General features: G+C 43.2%; 1 protein-coding gene across 1 annotated transcript; it reads left to right on the forward strand.

Moving 5' to 3' along the window:
- Positions 1-35: 35 nt before the first annotated feature.
- On the forward strand, positions 36-17,819 carry ESCO2 (establishment of sister chromatid cohesion N-acetyltransferase 2). Its single transcript, XM_069805452.1, has 11 exons — positions 36-77; positions 1,822-1,890; positions 2,230-3,229; positions 5,634-5,724; positions 8,598-8,658; positions 12,601-12,730; positions 14,287-14,418; positions 14,740-14,829; positions 15,296-15,439; positions 15,853-16,034; positions 17,136-17,819. The coding sequence occupies exons 1-11, from the start codon at positions 70-72 to the stop codon at positions 17,272-17,274; spliced, it is 2,046 nt and encodes a 681-aa protein (XP_069661553.1). The 5' UTR covers positions 36-69; the 3' UTR covers positions 17,275-17,819.
- The last annotated feature ends 209 nt before the right edge of the window (positions 17,820-18,028 follow it).

The following is an 18,028-nucleotide window of genomic DNA, read 5'->3' on the forward strand; positions in this document are numbered from 1 at the left end:
AGGGGAAGGGCGGGCGGGCGGGAGAAGGCGCGCGGATTCGAAGGCGCGGGAGCGTTGGCGGCGGAGGCGATGCTGAGGTGAGGGAGCGCGGCCGGGGCCGGGGGGGAGCGGGGCCCGGCTCAGGCTCAGGTGTGTGTGGAGGACGGAGGGGTGAGGGTTTGGCGCCGTGTCGAGGCATAGGGCTTGTGTGAGGGGGAACGAGGCGTGTGGGTGACGGGGCCTGGTGCGGTTCTGAGGCGCCTGTGTGGGCTGAGGGGGGAATTGCTGGGCCCCCGGCCTGGCGTTGTATGGTGGGGGTGGGAGTGTGTGTGTGGGAGTGTGAGTGTGAGGGGTGTGGGGCCCCGGGCTGGGGGTTTGGTGCTGTGCTGAGGTGTACCAGGCTCTACATAGAGGTGTAGGTGGGGTGGGGGTGATGGGGGGGAGGCAGCGTGGGGCCCGGTCCCGGGTGAGGTGCGGAGAGGGGGCTTCTGGGGGGTTTGGGGGGCTTTGGTTAGGTCCTGGGGGGTGGGAGATGTGTGGGGTGCTGTGGTAAGGGGCTGGTGCCCCAGTAGGGTGTAGAGTGCCTGCAGGGTGTTGGGATGAAGGTTTGATGCAACGCTGAGGTGTGGGGCTTCTGGGGTGAGGGGCTGGCTGGGATCAGGACTATGAGCATTTTGGGAAGGGGTGTGGGTGGTGGGGGCTGGCAGCGGAGGGCCACTCTGCAGGGAGTGGCCTATGGGACCATCAGGTTAATAGTGCAAGTTATAAGGATTGCCCTCCCCACCCCCACACCTTGACTTTCCTGCCAACAGTGAGTCCTTTTCTTATCTTCTCTCTTTCATCTGTACCTGATATCTTATTTCCCAGGTACCTGCCGGCTTGTTGTTGTTGCCCTGTGCTTCTAAGGCATTGCCTGCCCTCTCTTGAAGTTCCCCTCTGCCAGCACTGCTCTGTGCTGAGGTTGTACAACTCCTGCTGCAGCTATGCAGCTCCTGGCTCCATCCTCTGCCTCCGCGTGTGTTCTTGGTGTTCCTGGGCTTGACAACAGCTTGTCATGTCTGAGCTGTCATCAGCCACCACTTCCCCAAAACAGCAATACCTTAACGCAGGGAGGTTAGGAGGAACTTCCCCCTACTGGTAGATTATTGAATAAATTATTATTTCTAGTAGTTCATGAGCTCTTATTACTAGTCTTCTTGGATACAGAGTATTTATTCTGGGGTTTCAGTTGTGAAAAGCCATGTAACAGAAAAGTTAATATTTTACGATAATGATCTCAAACTGAGAACAAACAGCCTCGAGTGTTAAACTGCTTTAAATGGCTACTGTGTTAATGAAGGCTAAAAAAGTGTGGTTTATGGTATTTGGCAAGACGGGAGCTGGGAGAGAAACTCTAGAAGTCTGTTGGGTAAAGAGCTGTCTCGCCTGGGAGGTAAATGCCAGCGTGAAATCCTCACAAGAATAAACTGACCGCAAATACAGGCAGGAGCAAGAAGGTTTCTAGGAATGTGTCAGGGAGGTCTGGAATGAGCTTTGCAAGAGAGAGAAAGTAGAACTAATTTCTGAATTATCTGACTCCATTTCAGAAAAAGTACTTTAGGATGCATTTGTTCATGATGACAGAATCTGACTTGACCTGGAAGATCTTTTCTGTGTGCGCTTGTTTTATGGCTTATGCTCAACTGAAACAGAGCCCTGTGTTGTTCTAGTCTCTGTCATGCCTGAACTGCTGCCATTCAGTGTTTTCTTCACAGTCCCCCTCCTCCTCTTCCTTCTTTACTGATTTTTGTTTTGTTTTTTACTGGAAGTTTATTTCCACCTATTAAAATTGTGTTCTTGTAGGTGCTCTGGTGAAGACATGGCAGCTGTTACCCCACAGAAAAGGAGCCGTAGTTCTACTGATACCGATGGGTATGTTAACTTTTTTTTTCTCCTTAATCATGAATAGCGCCGATTCTGTCGGCAGCGTTCCAGAAAGTAGAATGACTGTTGTTCCCAGGTGCTTTAACAAGTTCAGGCAGGAAAATAGATTTGCTATTTAAAAAAAAAAATGTGGAGAATCGTGAGACAGTTTTAGGCCTTTTGATATTTGTGTATTATATTTTGTTATTTGATATTTGTATTTGTTACAGAGCATGTACCAGTACAGGCAACTAGGCTGAGTGAAAATTAAGTGTTACTTAAGTAAAATAATAGTTGAAAAGCTTTCAATAGTACATGTGATGTTTTGCTCTGTAATTATTTTTACAGTTCATCCTTGGCCTTTGAGACTCCTGTGAAAAAAATGATGATAGGCTTTGCTGAAGGTCTGTCTCCACTCAAGAAATCAAGAAATGATTGGTTTGCTTCTCAAATAAAATGGTTATCTAGCTCCAGTGATGAGATGAAAGAAAATGAGGCTGTCCCAGTGAAGCCGGCACTGTCGAGGAGGCTGGATGTTTCACCTCTTCAGGCAGCCAGTGTTCCCACAGCCGCGCAGAGGGAGTCCTCAAGGAAATTATCCCCAAAGCCCGCTTCCTCATACAAGCCCCTTATGCCTGTGGTGTCTTTTTATAGCAAGGAAAAGCGATACCTTACTCCTCTTGAGAGGAAACAACTGAATGAGAACCACTCCTTGGGTGAGAGGAACAGGGAGGAAAATCTCCCAGCTGCCAGCAGGACTGAGAAGATGAACATGAACTTGAGCAGGAAAACAAGCTTAAAGCCAACCAAGCACTCAACGAAGCATGGCAAAACTGTCCCCAAAACACTTAAGAAGGCAAAAGGAGATGTACCAGTGGTAAAACCCAGTGTGGAGAAAGAGAATGTGAATTGCCTCATTAAAAAGAAGATGGATTCACCCTTCAGAGTCCTAAGCATGACAGTTAAACCAGCCCTGAAACTCCAGTTGGGAGCAGCGTTCTTTTCTGCCAGGAAGAAATCACACTCTAAAAAACCAGTTGTAGACACTAAATCTCTCCAGGGTCTCCCCAAGTCTCTGCAAGAAAATGATCAGCCCAGACCACCGACAACTACAAAGTCTAATTCAGCTGATAGAAACAAAATTCTTGAGGCGGGTGGTATATTGAGAAGTATTTCTGTGCCTCAGAAGAAGGGAAATGAAAACAGGGAGGATTTTACAAGCTGTGCAAATCAAGACAGAGATTTGGCATGTGAAGGAAAAACATCTCCGCAAAAAAGCAGAAGCACCTCTGGTCGGTTTTGGGCTTCGAAGTCTGCAGCTGCAGGAGACAGCGATGCAGAGAATGTGGTAAGTAGAGGGGTCATCAAGACCCACGGAGGCCTTCAGGTGACACACACAGAGGTTTCTGAGCAAGCTGGAAGTAACACGTGCTCCAGTTATTCGGACATAGGGGGTTTATTTAGATATATTAGTGGATTTTGCCTAGGAAATCTTTCACAGGTTTATTCCTGCCTTACGAAGGCATAAAACTGTGGTAAACTTTCAGGAAGTTCTTGTCAGCATCCCCGTCTGTTGCTAGCTCTCTGTTGTGGTGAAATATTCCATTTATGACAGCTGAAAGGAAAGCTTTCTGCATGATGTTTTTCCAAAAGACAACATGTATTCTTTTTTTTGTGATAAAGGGCAGCTGAAAAATAAATTTCTAAATGTTTTAACAAATGTAACAAATCCCGAGGCTGACCTTGCTGAGTTTTGTGGGAGGTCAAGAGCCCACATCCTGGATGTTGTCCCCAGGTAACTGTTTGCAAAACCTTACCTGCCCAAAGCTTGGCAGAAAAAGGCACTTCTTGAGTTCTGCTGCTGTGCTCCTTGAAACCAGTTTTGGTTTTCCCCACCCATGTGCTTCTCAGCCAGTGAAGTAATCAGACAGAGAAAGCAAAATTGTTTCTTGAGTGTCTGTCTGTAGAGATTTCTCCTGGGTCACAAGATGTTGCTTGCTGGGACAGCCTGTGCTGTAAAGTGGCACTAGCAGGCTTTGGTGTGGTCTGGGCTTATCTTTTTAGCGATTATTTTCTCAGCAGGAACTATGTGTGCCAGTTCTAGAGCTCCCTTCTCCAAGGAAGCGAGGCTAAGCCCTGGTTTTGCATGCTTTAACAAACCAACAGTGACTTTTCTGAGCTGGTCTGTGTTTGAAGAACTGTAACGTTTTTGTATATCACTGAAGAGGTATAAGCTACCTTAGCAGTGAATACTCCTGGTGATAGAAAAGTGTTGTTTGGGTAGGGTTTTTTTTAAACATAAATTTCATTCTTGTGCAAATAGGTTTAGCAGTACTGGAATGGTTAAACTTTGCAATGAGTCTCACTTATTGTCAACCAGTTAATGCTTGCCAGACCTCACTTTTAATTTTAGGATTTGCTAGAGAATTGTTTAGTTTGGTATGTGGATTTCGCTTTCTAATGCGGTTCTTAGGTGTGAAAGATAAGGGTGGCAATGGAACGTGTGCAGCAGTAAAATACAAATTCAGAACAGGTTTGCAAACTGTTTCATTACACTTGATGTCATATTTTGCTGTTGCATTCTGGCATCTAAAACTTAGGAAAGTAGGAAAAGGCAGTGCAATACTACTGTAGTATTTTATACTGGGCATTGAAAGGAAGTAGTGAACAAGATGGGAAGCTGTTTTTATAGGGCTAATGTGTTCTATATTCCTGTGTCAGTTCAATAAAAGACAGTTTATTGCCTCCTTTGTTCACCTGCACTGTTTTAGTATCTCTCACATTCCTGACTTGATTGTCAATATGTTTTTACAATGCAGCATTAATAAACCACAAATGTTAGCTTGTGCAATCTAACCTTGCACATGCAGTAAAAAAAAAACCAAATGTGAAAGCATTTGATTCTGCTGTGATGGCAGTTTTTTGTGTTGGCAAACTATTTCTCAGAGGTTAACCAGAAGCATAGAGTGTTTGAAAAGGGAACGTAGTGACTTCGTTACCGCAAACTAAATACAGACCAAGTTTGGCCTTGATCTAGTCTCAGATTCTGCTACAGCCAGTTGCTTTGCCTGGTGACTGTCTAGCGTTCCTGATGGGAAATGATACACTGTCATATATAAAAAGAGCAGAGTTCAAGGCAAAAATCAGTTTGGCAAACTTTCATTTTTGTAGAACATTTGCAAGAGGCTTCCAAAAGCTGTGAAGATGCATAGTTGTAGACAGAGAATGAAGCAGAGTCCCAGAAATGCTGAGGTAGAGAAATGATACAAACCTCTATAGTTAAGATTTACTTAAAAACACAAGAAAAAAACCAAAACACATCCTGCACTAAAACAAAAGCAGGGGCATACATAAGTGTTAAGGTGTTGAGAATCAAAATCCACGATCATTGTCATAAGCTGAATTTGGTCTTACACTAGTCAAAGGCAGGTAGATGAGAAATGTTGATGGTACACCTCAAGGCTGTGAGCAACCTGCAGGACATGAACTTTTCCTCAGTGCTGGGATGCAATGTTTTCAGCAACACTTTCAAATTCAGCAGTCAGATGTAACTTTAATAATGGTGAGATGGGTAGTCTGCTAAGACTGTGTTTTGTTATTGGAAAATACAGCCATTGGTAACACTTCATAATGTCAATTAATGCTCATTGTGAAGGTCCCTTGAAGTGTATGTGATTCTGTAGCTGCTGTCTGAGAACTTCATCAACTGGAGAGGTTTTGTTTTGCCCTAAGAAAATTGTCTTAATTTATAGGATGTTGATGAAATCAGTTGTTCTACAACCTGTGAGTCAGATGATTGCATTATTCCTTCAAGTCAATCTCTGCGTGAGGCACATAAGCGAGGTAAGTTGGATTATACATGTCTTGGTCTATGACCTTTGTTGCTGTAGGAAAATGACACAGAAGAGACTTTGAAAATCTCTTAGGTTACTGGCTTTTCCTCAGCAGGATCAACTCTGCTGAATTCCCATGTTGTCCTATAATTTCGTGTTTATATAAGCTGGACAGTGATGATGGAGATTCTGCGTTTCCCTGATGAATCTGTTTTAGTGTTAAGCTGTATGTAAACTGTGTTTTATCCTGAGGTCTAACCTATCTTTCCTCTTTGCTTTACTACATAGCTCATTCCCAGTAAGATTTGGGAAATTACTGTATTTGAAACCTATTATTATGTTTTTTCCCCATTCATTTCTCCCTGGACTGTTACCCTGATTCTTTCAGCTTTTCTTTTTAAATCTTTATTTGTAGGCATCTGACTTTTTTTATTTTCTCCAAACTGAGTCATGTCTTTCCTGGTACAGCACTCCCAAACAGATCTCTGTCTGAGCCTTACCAGCACTAATTAGCAGGAAGGGAGTGATTCATATATTTCACATGTAGTGAAGGCATACATTTCCACAGGAAACTTTGTGAGATGCCTTTGGTTTGAGGCAGATGGTAACCCAAGTGTTTTACATGCAGCTGCTGCCCAGAGGGTTGATCCCTATCCCTTATTGTGCCCCAGCTTGTTAAGTGTAGTGGTTCCTCTTATCCTTATTTTAGTCTGTTTGTTTCTGTCTATTTTCCATACAAGAATGCTTTTTAAATTAAACTCTTAAATGCCCCTATGTGCTAGGTATTATCTACAAAGTTATAAACATATATTATTGTTTACTCCTGATGGTCACCGAGGAAACTCCACTCTATACGTTTTGTTTCAGCAGTGAATTATTAACAATAAGTACTTGAATATGATTTTTTTTTTTTCCCTAGTCAACTTTGCCCCTTTTCTTATGGTTGGTTTACAGAGGCCATATTTCCCTACTAATGCAAGGGAATTTTCAGAAGTTATATATTAATTTTAAGACATTTATTATTTTTCCTCTTGGGGATAACAAGTGATAATAAAAAGAAAATATGTTGCTTAAATATTATTTTATTAAGGCAGACTAATGTGTTGGCCTTTACCTGCTGTCTCATCTTCCAAGTATGCACTAACATGTGCCAGTATGTTTGCAGGAGTTGAAGTCATGTTATTTTATCCTAATTTCCTGGTTTCTCCATTTTTTCCGTTTTAAAAATAGGCAGCATTTGCTATTGTAGCCTCGGCAGCCCTGGGTTAATTCAATCCTTGCTAGCCTGAAAAGTTCTAATTTATCTGAGTGGTCTCTCAACATCTTTCCCCAGCTGTGGAAGTTCAGATCTCCTTTGTGTCTTAATTGCACTAATGATCCCATCACAACTAATTCTTTTACTGATGACTGAAATAAAGCGCTAGATTTTTTGTTGTCGTTTGTCATCTGGTTTTAGTGTTTCCTCCTCTTTTGGTAGCAGAAACTTCTGGATTTTCCTCTTGCTGTTACAGGATTCTTTCCTGGTACTGTGACATTCCCAGGTAGCACTCAGTTTTCAATTTGGCATTTCTCCTTTCAGTCCTTCGTGTTGCTGCCCTGCTTTCCCTTGGTTTCTACTCTCTTTGTGATTCCTTGAGTTTCCAGTGAGAGGAAAAAGTCATGATATAGCCGTGTTTGTCTCTTACTCCACTTCTTTCTGGCACATCTGGTCTTAATCTGTTTCTTGGAGAAATTGCCAGCACTCCTGAGCTTCCTTCCCCCCACCCCTTTAGTCTTGCTTTGCATGGGAACTTATTTATCCACTTTTGGAACGTAGTGAAGTCTGTTTTCTTGAAGGTCACCATTTCTCCATGCCTCCTCTTCTTGTTCTGAGGAGTGGCATGCTCTGTGCTGCCAGCCACTTTTCTTTATGCTATCTCCAGCTCTGTATAAAAGCCTCCTGTTACTGTGTTTTCTACCTGTTTATAAAGCTGTTGCCACCACATTCCCAAACATTGCCTGACATTATTTGCCTGCTGGCGCCTTTCCCAAGAAGTGCCTTGGCCCTCTAAGATCCTACATTTCTAGGAAGTCGTAGGCTTTTTATTGTTTGTTAGTGTCGTCTTCATGACTCCTCACGATCTTTTCCACTACTGATATTAACAAGAGACTTTTTTTATTGTGTCCTGTTTCCTAGAAACAACTGGTTCATCTTCATGGTGTGTTTTTGGCGGCTGTTAGGGCCACTCTTCTGCTTATGTACTTTACTATGTTTCTGTAACTCCTATGAATTCTCTGTCAAATATCTGTGAATGCAGTCGAAGTATGAGAGCAGAAAGCAGTCTAGTACCTAAACTTTTTATACTTGAGGGAAAATATATTCCTAACTAATAATTTGCCTTGTTTTACTTATCAAAGTCTTTGCTAAATTATCCTAAAACTTGCAGCTTTTGTGCTGTAACCTAGCACTGAGCCCATCATTTCCCAGCTTCTCTAGGATGAAGAAGCTATAGGTTCAGGCTGCCTCAGCCAAAATAATGGAAAATGGAGAAACCTCTGCTTGATTAACACTCTTAATTAATAGCCAAGGAAACACTAGACTAGTGCAGCGGAAATTTCTGCTTTGTAATTCTGATGTGAGAGGGGAAAGTACCAGATAGCCTGATCAATGTTACTTCAGTGGATTGAAGGTAATTATGGCTGGATACCATTCATGGACACAACCTTTATATACTGCAGTATCAACAACTTCCCTGTACTCTTATAAACTCTTGTCTATAGAGTTCAATTTCACTGTTGTGTATCATTTTGAAGTCTCATTGGTGTTTGAATTTCTGTTTCCATGTATTGACATGTTCTGCAACTAAAAAGGATTCTAAACCACAATAACTTCATCTTTTCCAGCATCTCCTTCAAATGCTGTTGTTTACCCCATTTTCAGTGTACCCCCTGCCAGCAAGAAAAGGTAGGCTTACCTTTGCTAAGTCTCTCCAAGAATGAGCAGAAGTGTCATATCTGCAGAATCGTGTTTGTTTTTTTTTTTTTTTTTTAAATTATAGTAATTATAAAAACAATAGCTTAGCTTTCTCCTAATCCTTGTAAGGTTTGGGAGCCTGGGGTTTTTACTGGGTTGGCTTTTTTTTTTTCCTTTTAAAGGGAAGATGAAAGATGAAAGTTGTGTTGGTTTAGGGGCATACTAGCCTGTGAATAAGGAAATACACATTTGCTTACTGTCTGTAATACATTTTACTTGTGAGGTTGTACATATTTAGCTGATTTTTTTTTTTTTTAACAAAAAAGGAAATAATAGTTTTCTCTTAGCTGTTGCTAATGATAAAATCATTAGAACAAGGGGGACTGTTTCAGGATATATTCATCACCAAGAATGCCATAGCCTTGGTGGTGTTTGGGCCCTGTAGAGGGGTTTTTATTTATACTACTTCTGTAGTGTTCTATATCTCCCTATCTGGAGTGTCCACAATGAGCAGTAACTTTCAGTCCTTATGTACTGGCCGTTCATTAGGGACCTGCACCTCTCATCAGCCAGACACCCTCGACAGCACTAACTACAAATTTGAGTAGGTACCAGAGTTGTCAAAACAAATTGGCTCTGGCATGTGCATTCTTGCCACATTTGAAGAAATTCTGTGCTACAAGCAACCTTTTGAGCTAAGTTTGTGTACATCAGCTACAGCATGTGAAAATTCGACTCTATGTTTAACTGGGCCAGTTAACTCGTTGATTTACTCATTGAGTAATGCTGGAAAGGCTGATAGGGCGGGTCAGTAACTCTGCTCAGGCCAGTCTGTGGCTCTTGCAGGAACTGGCAGCTTCTCTGTTTCTGTCACAGTCGACCTCCTTTACCAGTTAAGCCTACAGTATTAATTTTTAAACTGTTGAAATGACTCACTCTTGGGGAAGGCACTGGCTTATTGGAGTTGTACAGAGCTAAAGATTTCAGAAGGCTTGTTATTGTGGAATACCCATGTTCTTTAAATTTAGTGTCAAACTGAACTTTCTCTGCCATAAGGTTCATTGCTTTTCAATAGTAACTTTTCCTGTGATATGTTTTTGTAAATATTACAGTGCCATGGCTAACGCTGACCAACATCTTCACTGTTAGCACTTGGGGAAGTATTTGTGTGCTATACAGAAATCACCTGAAGTGCAAAGACCATTAACTGCACTGGTCAGGTGTGTTTTGTATTGCACTTTTTTTTTTAACCTGAGAAATTTTAGTACAGCAGCACTAGGTAGCAGCACACTCAGAATTTTTGATCTAGATGCCAAAGAAAAGGCAGAGGTTGTAATAAAAATGGGTGAAAAGGATTAATAGAAGCACTTGCTTCTCTTCCACTTTCCCATGTTCACCTGAGTGGGTGTTTCTTAAGTTTCCTGGGCGATGTTTGCGTCCTGGTTTTGGCTGGGACAGAGTTAATTTTCTTCCTAGTAGCTGGTACAGTGTGTTTTGGATTTAGTGGGAGCATAATGTTGATAACACACTGATGTTTTTAGTTGTTGCTAAGTAGTGCATAACTTAAGTTAAAGATTTTTCATTTTCCCATGCTCTGCCAGCAAGCAGGTGTACAAGAAGCTGAGAGGGAGCACAGCCAGGACAGCTGACCCAAACTAGCCAAAGGGACATTCCATACCATAGGACATCATGTTCAGTATATAAACTGTGGGGACTTGGCCGGGAGGGGCAGATCACTGCTTGGGCATTGGTCAGCGTGTGGTCAGCAATTGCACTGTGCATCACTTGTCTTTACTTGGGTCTAATTTCTCTCTTTTTGTTATATTACTTTTAATTATTACTATTTTTTTTATTATTGTTGTTGTTAGTATTATATCTTATTTTACTTTAGTTATTAAATCTTTCTTCTCTCAACCCACAAGTTACTTTTCTTTTTTTGATTCTCCTTCCCATCCCACTGCAGAGTGAGCGAGCGGCTGTGTGGCGCCTAGTTGCTGGCTGGGGTTAAACCACAACAGTTTGCTATTTACTGTGATGGAAATGAAGCACAAGCATGTGAAGTTTGCTTTTTGATTCTGTAAAAAGCATGATATTGCTAAATTACTTGTAGGCACTGGGACTTTTTACTCATAAGGTGTGATTATACTACCTGGTGTCTGTGCTTCTGACTAGCTTATTTCTTCATTAATTTGCTGTTGTACTCGTAGACCTCTAGTGGAAAAAGACTTTTTTTCTCACACAAGAACCAGAGTTATTAATGCCTCTCTCATATTGAATCAACTTGTTGATACATTTTGTTAACAATGAAAGCATTCTGAGATGAGTTTATTGTGAATATAAAAAAAACCCACTTAAAGTTGCTCCTATAAGAGCCAAAATAAGCTTTCTAAAACTTGTTGCGCTACTGTAGTCTTCTGCCACAGAAGTGTTGAAAGAGAGATCTGATTGCAATATTTGCTTTGCTTCCTCATGTGGCTTTTCAAATACCTTCCATGGTGCAAGTGGAACCGTGGAATATGTGGAAATCCTGGTGTTTGTGATTAACTGAAAATCAGTCTTGGATTTGCAGTTGTCTCCTGGGAAGCTGATGAGCACAAGCTTTTCCTACATGAAATCTCTGCTTTGGAAATTCTCCTTAGTATCCAAATCTATAAAATTGTTTGGTGTATCTCTAAATTAGTTCCATATTAAGGTTCACTGCACAATAGTTAAAATTTCCCATTTGAAGATTGCTTAAGAAATGCCACCTTACATGCAGAAGTCTAAAGGTAGGTTAGAAAACCTGTGCAATTATTAACACCCCTAACAATGTGCTTCTCTGTAGCTGAAGCCCACATTGTAACCTAAGAATTCATATAAAGCCTCCATGTCTGGATCTGAATATGAAAAATTCCTCTTGGCCTTGCTTCGGTCCGCTCCCCTTCGGGAGCATGTCCTGGCTAGATGGCAGAGGAGAGCTTAGCCTGAGCACCAAGGGTTTTTCCTGATATGCTGCTGATCCCCTGGTCTAAAGGTGGTGTTGGCGTGAGGAGCTGGGACTTGTGGTGGTGAAGCAGGAGCTGAGTGGGGAAGCAGTCTGGGGACCCCAGGGGTAGACAGAGTGTGGGCTTGAGACCAAACTATGGTGATTCTTGGCCAAAGCCTTGTCACATGTTCTTGTACACCGTGATTGAAACCTAGATGAAATGCTTCTTAGGTTATTGGAGTTCACTTTTTCACTTTCTTCCCTTTTTTACCCTTGAGGGGAGAGTGGTGTTGATGTGGTGTGCACTCTATATTCAGCTTTCCTCACAAAATTGGGAACACTTGAAGCTTTGTAAGATGACTTCAGACAATGCTACTTCCCCTGCTGAGTCTGGCAGGGTAGGACCCTTATCCTTGCCTCGTATCACACTGTCCAGGAGTCTGGCACAGATTCCTGAGCTGCTCAGACCAAGCTGAGGTACTGTGGGTTGCAGTGCGGTCATGCAGCGAGGCACATGCTCACATTTCCAGGTATTCATAGCCACATCTCCCTGTGTTCGTCTTCCCGAGCCCTTTGATGATTGCAGCCGTAGCAACACCTATTTCCTCACCCGCAGTTTCCATACTTCACAGACCTGGCCCCCTGCTGCTCCGTTTGTTGTGTATCCCTTCAACTGTTCAAGGAGCTGCTGAATTTCCAATATCCTGGAAAGGGATGGCTGTGGAAGTGAGAGAGGTGCTTAATCAAGAGTTATTTAACTTCTGATACAATTTTGGGGCACTTCCTAGAGCCCCTGTCCTTCCCTCCCTCTCCCGGGGAGCTGGCACCACAGCTGTCAAGAAGCTATGCTGTACCTGGCTTAGTTTGGGGTGTTCTGTAATAAGAGTTGCTACCCTGCCCTGGTACCCAACATGTAATGTTAACCTTTGTCTGCAGTGACTAATTTTCATCTCTGAAATTATTTTCAGGATGCAGGCTACGCTGGATGAACTGACTGCTCTGTTTGGGTCCAGCCCACCTGTAAAAACATCTCACACCTCGCAGAAAAGCAAGAAGGCAAAAGAGCTCTGCAAGCGCTCCAGAGATCAGATGATCATTGTAAGGTTCCCCTCGGGGTGACATGGTGGTGAGGAAACAAGAAATATATCTTGAGTCTAACAGATAAGTAGACTTCCTCACGTGTAAACCAACCACACTGTGATGACAGTAACACGGTAGTAATTAACATATTTAGCACTTTAGGACAGGGTAGTAGCTGGGAAATACATTGTTATGGTTTCCCTGGGACTAACACTTTATTACATTTTGGAATTCAAAAGAGGTTTATGTAACATAATATTTAAAACAAAACAAAAAAAGCCAAAGAGGAACTCGGCCAAGCCTGTATAGATGCTATAGGAGTGGATTTGGCTGGATAATTTTCCTTTCCCACGGCTTCCTGGCCCGCTGTGCGAACAGAGTCAGCACAGCACTGCAACCACAGCGGCAAACGTCAGCCAGGGCAGCACAGGAGCAGGAATGTGCAAGTGAGAGCTGAGCCTGAACGGAGCTCGCTCTGTTAACGAGTGGGTGCCTCTTTGGTAGCTCCATGTCTGCCTTCCTGCTGCTGCCCTTCGGTGTGGAGTACTGATTTTGGAGCAGCAGGAGGCCAAACAGTGTTATTGAGACTCGCGTGTCATCTAGCTATCGCACGTATGGGTTTCCAGAAAATACGCCCTCAGCGATGAGTAATTTTTTTAGTAAACCATTTGTTCTCACTTGGTGACATGCAGACATTTTCAAGCCTGTTTCCTGAGGGAACAGGGCTTATGTGATCATTCTTGTCTGCTGATCTGCCTTTTCTAGCACCTTTTGAGTCATTTGGATGGTTTCTGTCAAATTTGAGACCTCACAGATACAAAGTTTTGAGTGTTTTGAAAACTGGTCCCCGTGGAAGGGAGAAACCCAGATGAATGCCTGTGCTGAGAGGAAAGCAGCAGCTGTATTCAGCAGTCATCGCTACCCTGAACATGGCTGGCTGGCTGGCCAGCCACAAGCTTCAAGCCTGCCTGGCATGCCTCAGCTGCGTGTCGAACTGCTGGGCCCACAAGGGACAGACTGTGGGTGCTGTGACATGGGGAGGAAGCCCGAACTGGGATGTGGGGAAGGGAAAACAGCTGCTGCAGTATGAGCCAGTGCAGAGAAGTAAGATGAGTCCTTAACAAACCACACTTCACTTCACCTCAGTACTTAAAGAGCAATCTGCTGTTTGCTTGCACAACTGGCATTCAGTTCCTTTTCTTCCCCTCCCTGTGTACTGACAGAGATAAAAATGAAGTTATTTTTAGATAACTGATGAAAACACAGTACAGAGTTTTCCTTCGATTTTTTTGTTGTGCTCTTTTACATTGTTTTCTCAGTGAGGATGTTGCTGAACTATTTCGAGACTTGTTCCAAATAATGCGTTGATTGCGTTCCCTGGATAATTTGATGCTATAGAGTTCTGAATATTCTGCAAATAAGCAAAAGCCTGTCCTCCTCTCCACAGATTCAAATGAAAACAAATACTTGAATCTTTGATGATTGTTACTAGAACTAATTCTCAACCTCATTCTTTAAACTGAACGTGGTTTTGAACAGCTTCAGAATGCTTAGCTGGCTCTGTTTTTCACTAGGATGCTGGTCAGAAGCATTTCGGTGCCATAGTTTGCAAGTCGTGCAGCATGATCTACACGGCTGCTAGCCCGGAGGATGAAGCACAGCACATCCAGCACCACGAGAGATTCCTTGAGGGACTCAGATATGTGGTAAGGTGATGGCTGTGCTCGCAGCTCAGCTGAAGAACACAGGGGGAAGTGGTGTGTGATAGCCAGGTACAAAGTCAAGACAGCTGCAGGCAAATGTTTTGTCATCCAGAGGGGAGGTTAAAGTGTAAGTTAAGCAGTTCCAGCAACTGTCTGCCTTCATCAGTTTGATGAATATGACTTTACTTTATTCCTGAAAGCTGGAGTGGTTCAGATTACAGCTTCATCTGCCAGAGTCTGCACTGAATCACTTCCTCTCTTTTGCTAGACCACTAACTTGTTGTTTGTTTTTTGGTTGTTTTTTTTTTCCTCCCTCTGTGGCAGGGTTGGAAGAAAGAACGGGTTGTGGCAGAGTTCTGGGATGGGAAAATTGTATTGATTCTTCCAGATGACCCAAAATATGCGGTCAAGAAGGTACATGTTTGTTTATTTTGGGGTTTATGTTGTAGATTAGCTTTCTGCTGGCTCAGCTCCTGGAACTACCTCAGTGTGTGATCATACATTGCTTGACAGTGCACAGGGTGAACAGGAGAGCTGAACAGGGTTGCAGCAGCAATCTAGGTTGCTGTAGACACCCACCCTGACACATCCTAACCCTGTTCCCTGTGCTGAAGCTCTTGTTCTTACAACGCCAGCATAACTTGATCCTTTCAGGCCCAAGGACTGGCTTGAGAGGCAGGTGCGCTGAGCAAGAGGTGTAGAGGGATGAAGATACAAGTGAGAGCCTGTTCTTTAACATTCTCTACACAGTTAGAGCCTGATCTTGTGTAAGCACAGGCTTATTTGGGGGAACGAGTCCCCTTTCTGACAGGTTTCACGCCAGAGTCAAAGAATGTGCGCATTGGTTCCCTAACACACCTCTCTGTTTTTGTTTTCTTAGGCAGAAGATGTGCGAGAAATTGTAGATAATGAATTGGGATTTAAGCAAGTTTCTTTGAGCTGCCCAGCCAAGACTAAAGTATACTTGTTTGTGTCCAACGAGAAGATGATTGTTGGGTGCTTAGTGGCTGAATCAATCAAGCAGGTATGTGTTATTAATGTATGGGGAGAGGCTGAAACTGCAGGCTAATCACTGGGGCTGTTTGCCTAAGCCTGTGTATTGGAAATCCTGGCTTAGGACAGGAGGAGGGAAAATAAAACTAAGGAAATAAAAAACCCAACTAAACAAAAAAACCCCACAACAACAACAAAAAAAAGAAATTAAGGAAAAGCTTGTGCTTTTGTCAGGTTGAGACGTTGCTGGCAGGAGTTAGCCAAGTTTGCATGGCCGATACTGCAGCGAGCTTGCATCTGACCCTGGTTTGGGTTCTGGTTTACCTTGCTGGGTAGTGGTCTGACTTGTAAGAGAGCAGAAGGCAAGGCTGGGAGCACAGGAAGGTCTGTGGCTCTGCGTCCTGTTGGGAAGGACCAGTTTGATGCCTCTGCTTGTCCCTGCAGGCTTTCCGGGTGCTGTCTGAGCCAGGAGCTGTGCCATCCTCTGGCCAGGACGCCCTGCAGCACCACCGGGCTTGGCGCTGCTCCACAGAGCCAGAGCCTGCCATCTGCGGCATCAGCAGGATCTGGGTGTTCGGCCCAAAGCGCAGGAAGGGAATCGCCTGTCACATGGTGGACACGGTCAGGTAGGGAGAGGTGGTGGGAGGGCAGCGGGGAGCTGGGATTTATCCGTGGGGGGGAAACGATGATTGCAGCAAAAAGTGTTTAGAAGGAACTTAGGGAAATGGATAAACTTGTATTGTTAAGCAAGTCTGGAATCCCCACTTCATAGTGGAAGGATATCAAATGGACAGATATTACATTATATCTAATATTAAAGTAATATTTTTATTTCAAATCTGACACAAGTGTGGGCCACGCTGTTAACTACTGGGTATAACCAGAACACAGAGCTACATGGACTGGATTTTCAAAGAGAAGCTGTGCTTGTTGGGAAAATTTTTATTTTTTATTTTTTTTTTCTGGTCAAGTTGATGGGCCCAAACACTTGAGTTTTTCCAGGCAGGAAATTCTGAGCTTTTCAAGCTCAGGCAAAACTGGGAGGAAGAGTTAAAAACTTCCCTTCATCTATTAATATGGACTGCCTTGAGGGGGAGCTTGGCAGTCCATGAGCCTGTAGTAGCACATATCTTCTTTGTGTCATATCTGCTCACTATGTGTATATAAAATACAGACATATAAAGTATATGAGTACATATGTGTATAATTTTTTATATTTATAATCATTCATTATTGTATCTGGAGCTCAGTATTCTGTAAATTCATCAGCCGATGTTTGGTCTCTGCTTCCTCCCATGGTTAGGGTTTGATGTGCTACCTCAATGACACCTTCCAAACCTACAGGCCGTGTGAGCCAGCTGGACCTGGGTGACCTGTGGGTGCCCAAGAGAGTCCTGGCACTGCTGTGGTGGACTTCACTCGGGAACTGTTGCAAGATATTTAACTGAAATCTCTGGGTTTCCATGTAAAACTGTGCGTGTGGGTTTTCTACCTGTATGCAGTCTTACATTATCCTTCTTGCTAATTTTAAAATGCCTCCTGATTACGCCAGAATCTGAGAAGGCAAACTGGCATCTTGCAACAATATTCTCTGGTTTGAAAGCAAAGTGACAGAAGAAATAACAGCTCCCTCCAGAAAGAGGAAAACACCCCTGCGGTGTGTTTTAGGAGTCTGATAAAGCAGCTGGCTGGTTGCAGCGCACCGAAACCTCTGCTTTCTCTTTCAGGAGCACATTCATGTACGGCTGCTACCTGAGCACTAACGAAATCGCCTTCTCTGACCCGACACCAGACGGCAAGTTGTTTGCAACAAAGTACTGCCAAACCCCTAACTTCCTTGTTTACAATTTTATTTATAACAACTGATTCGACTTGGTTATTGCAAGTTGAGGTTTGTTGAAATCATCTAAGATAATCTGTGTGTTTAAAATAACACTTAAGTGTTGTTACCTGCCTAAAAGCTGTTTTCCTGCTGAGTGCTTGTTCTTCCTCCCCTTGTGAGCAAGCTGGGGGAGAGTGTGTCACTTTGTGTACAGAGTTGTGTTGTATTTTAGTGTGTGCTGTGAAACCTTGCTTGGATTTTGGGTAGGGGTTTCTTCTGAAACTAAATTTTATTGCGAGTAACTTAATTTCTTTAAAAGGTTTAATTAATATAAATATGGCTAATTTCTACCTGTGTAGTTATGTAATTCTGAGCTCTGCAGTTTGTGCACTGTAAAGGGCTTGTCTGGGGTAGAAGCCTTAGTACAAGCAGTTACTAAATTTATGCACAGAGGAGTAGGAAATGTCTTAAAACAACTGACTTGTGGCAGGACTTCTCCCAGTGTGTAAGACCTGGAACCCTCACAGTGTTGTGCTGCAGGGTAAGCTGTCACGGGAGCTGCCTTCTCAATAAAATGTGTGAAATGCTGCTCGAGCTTGTTTCTGTGCACAGAAGAGGTGTGGGAATGCTTCCAACACTCTCCTAATTGAGGAGTTCAGAGAAGGCAGCAGTGGCTGAAACAGAAGCTGAGGGCTGCGTGGGGGAGCAGGACAAGTATATGTGTTGTAACCTCTTTGTCTCCAACCAGCTGAAGGCAGGCATTTCCCCTAACAGCAGGCTTTCCTTTAACAAATCCCC

This window comes from Haliaeetus albicilla, chromosome 18 (assembly GCF_947461875.1).
Source record: "Haliaeetus albicilla chromosome 18, bHalAlb1.1, whole genome shotgun sequence".
Taxonomy (NCBI): domain Eukaryota; kingdom Metazoa; phylum Chordata; class Aves; order Accipitriformes; family Accipitridae; genus Haliaeetus; species Haliaeetus albicilla.

Excerpts from the sequence above, each read along its gene's own strand:
- ESCO2 (XM_069805452.1), top strand. Across the intron at positions 5,725-8,597 it reads GCGTGAGGCACATAAGCGAG|CATCTCCTTCAAATGCTGTT; the intron begins GTAAGTTGGATT and ends CATCTTTTCCAG. Across the intron at positions 14,419-14,739 it reads TTGAGGGACTCAGATATGTG|GGTTGGAAGAAAGAACGGGT; the intron begins GTAAGGTGATGG and ends CCTCTGTGGCAG.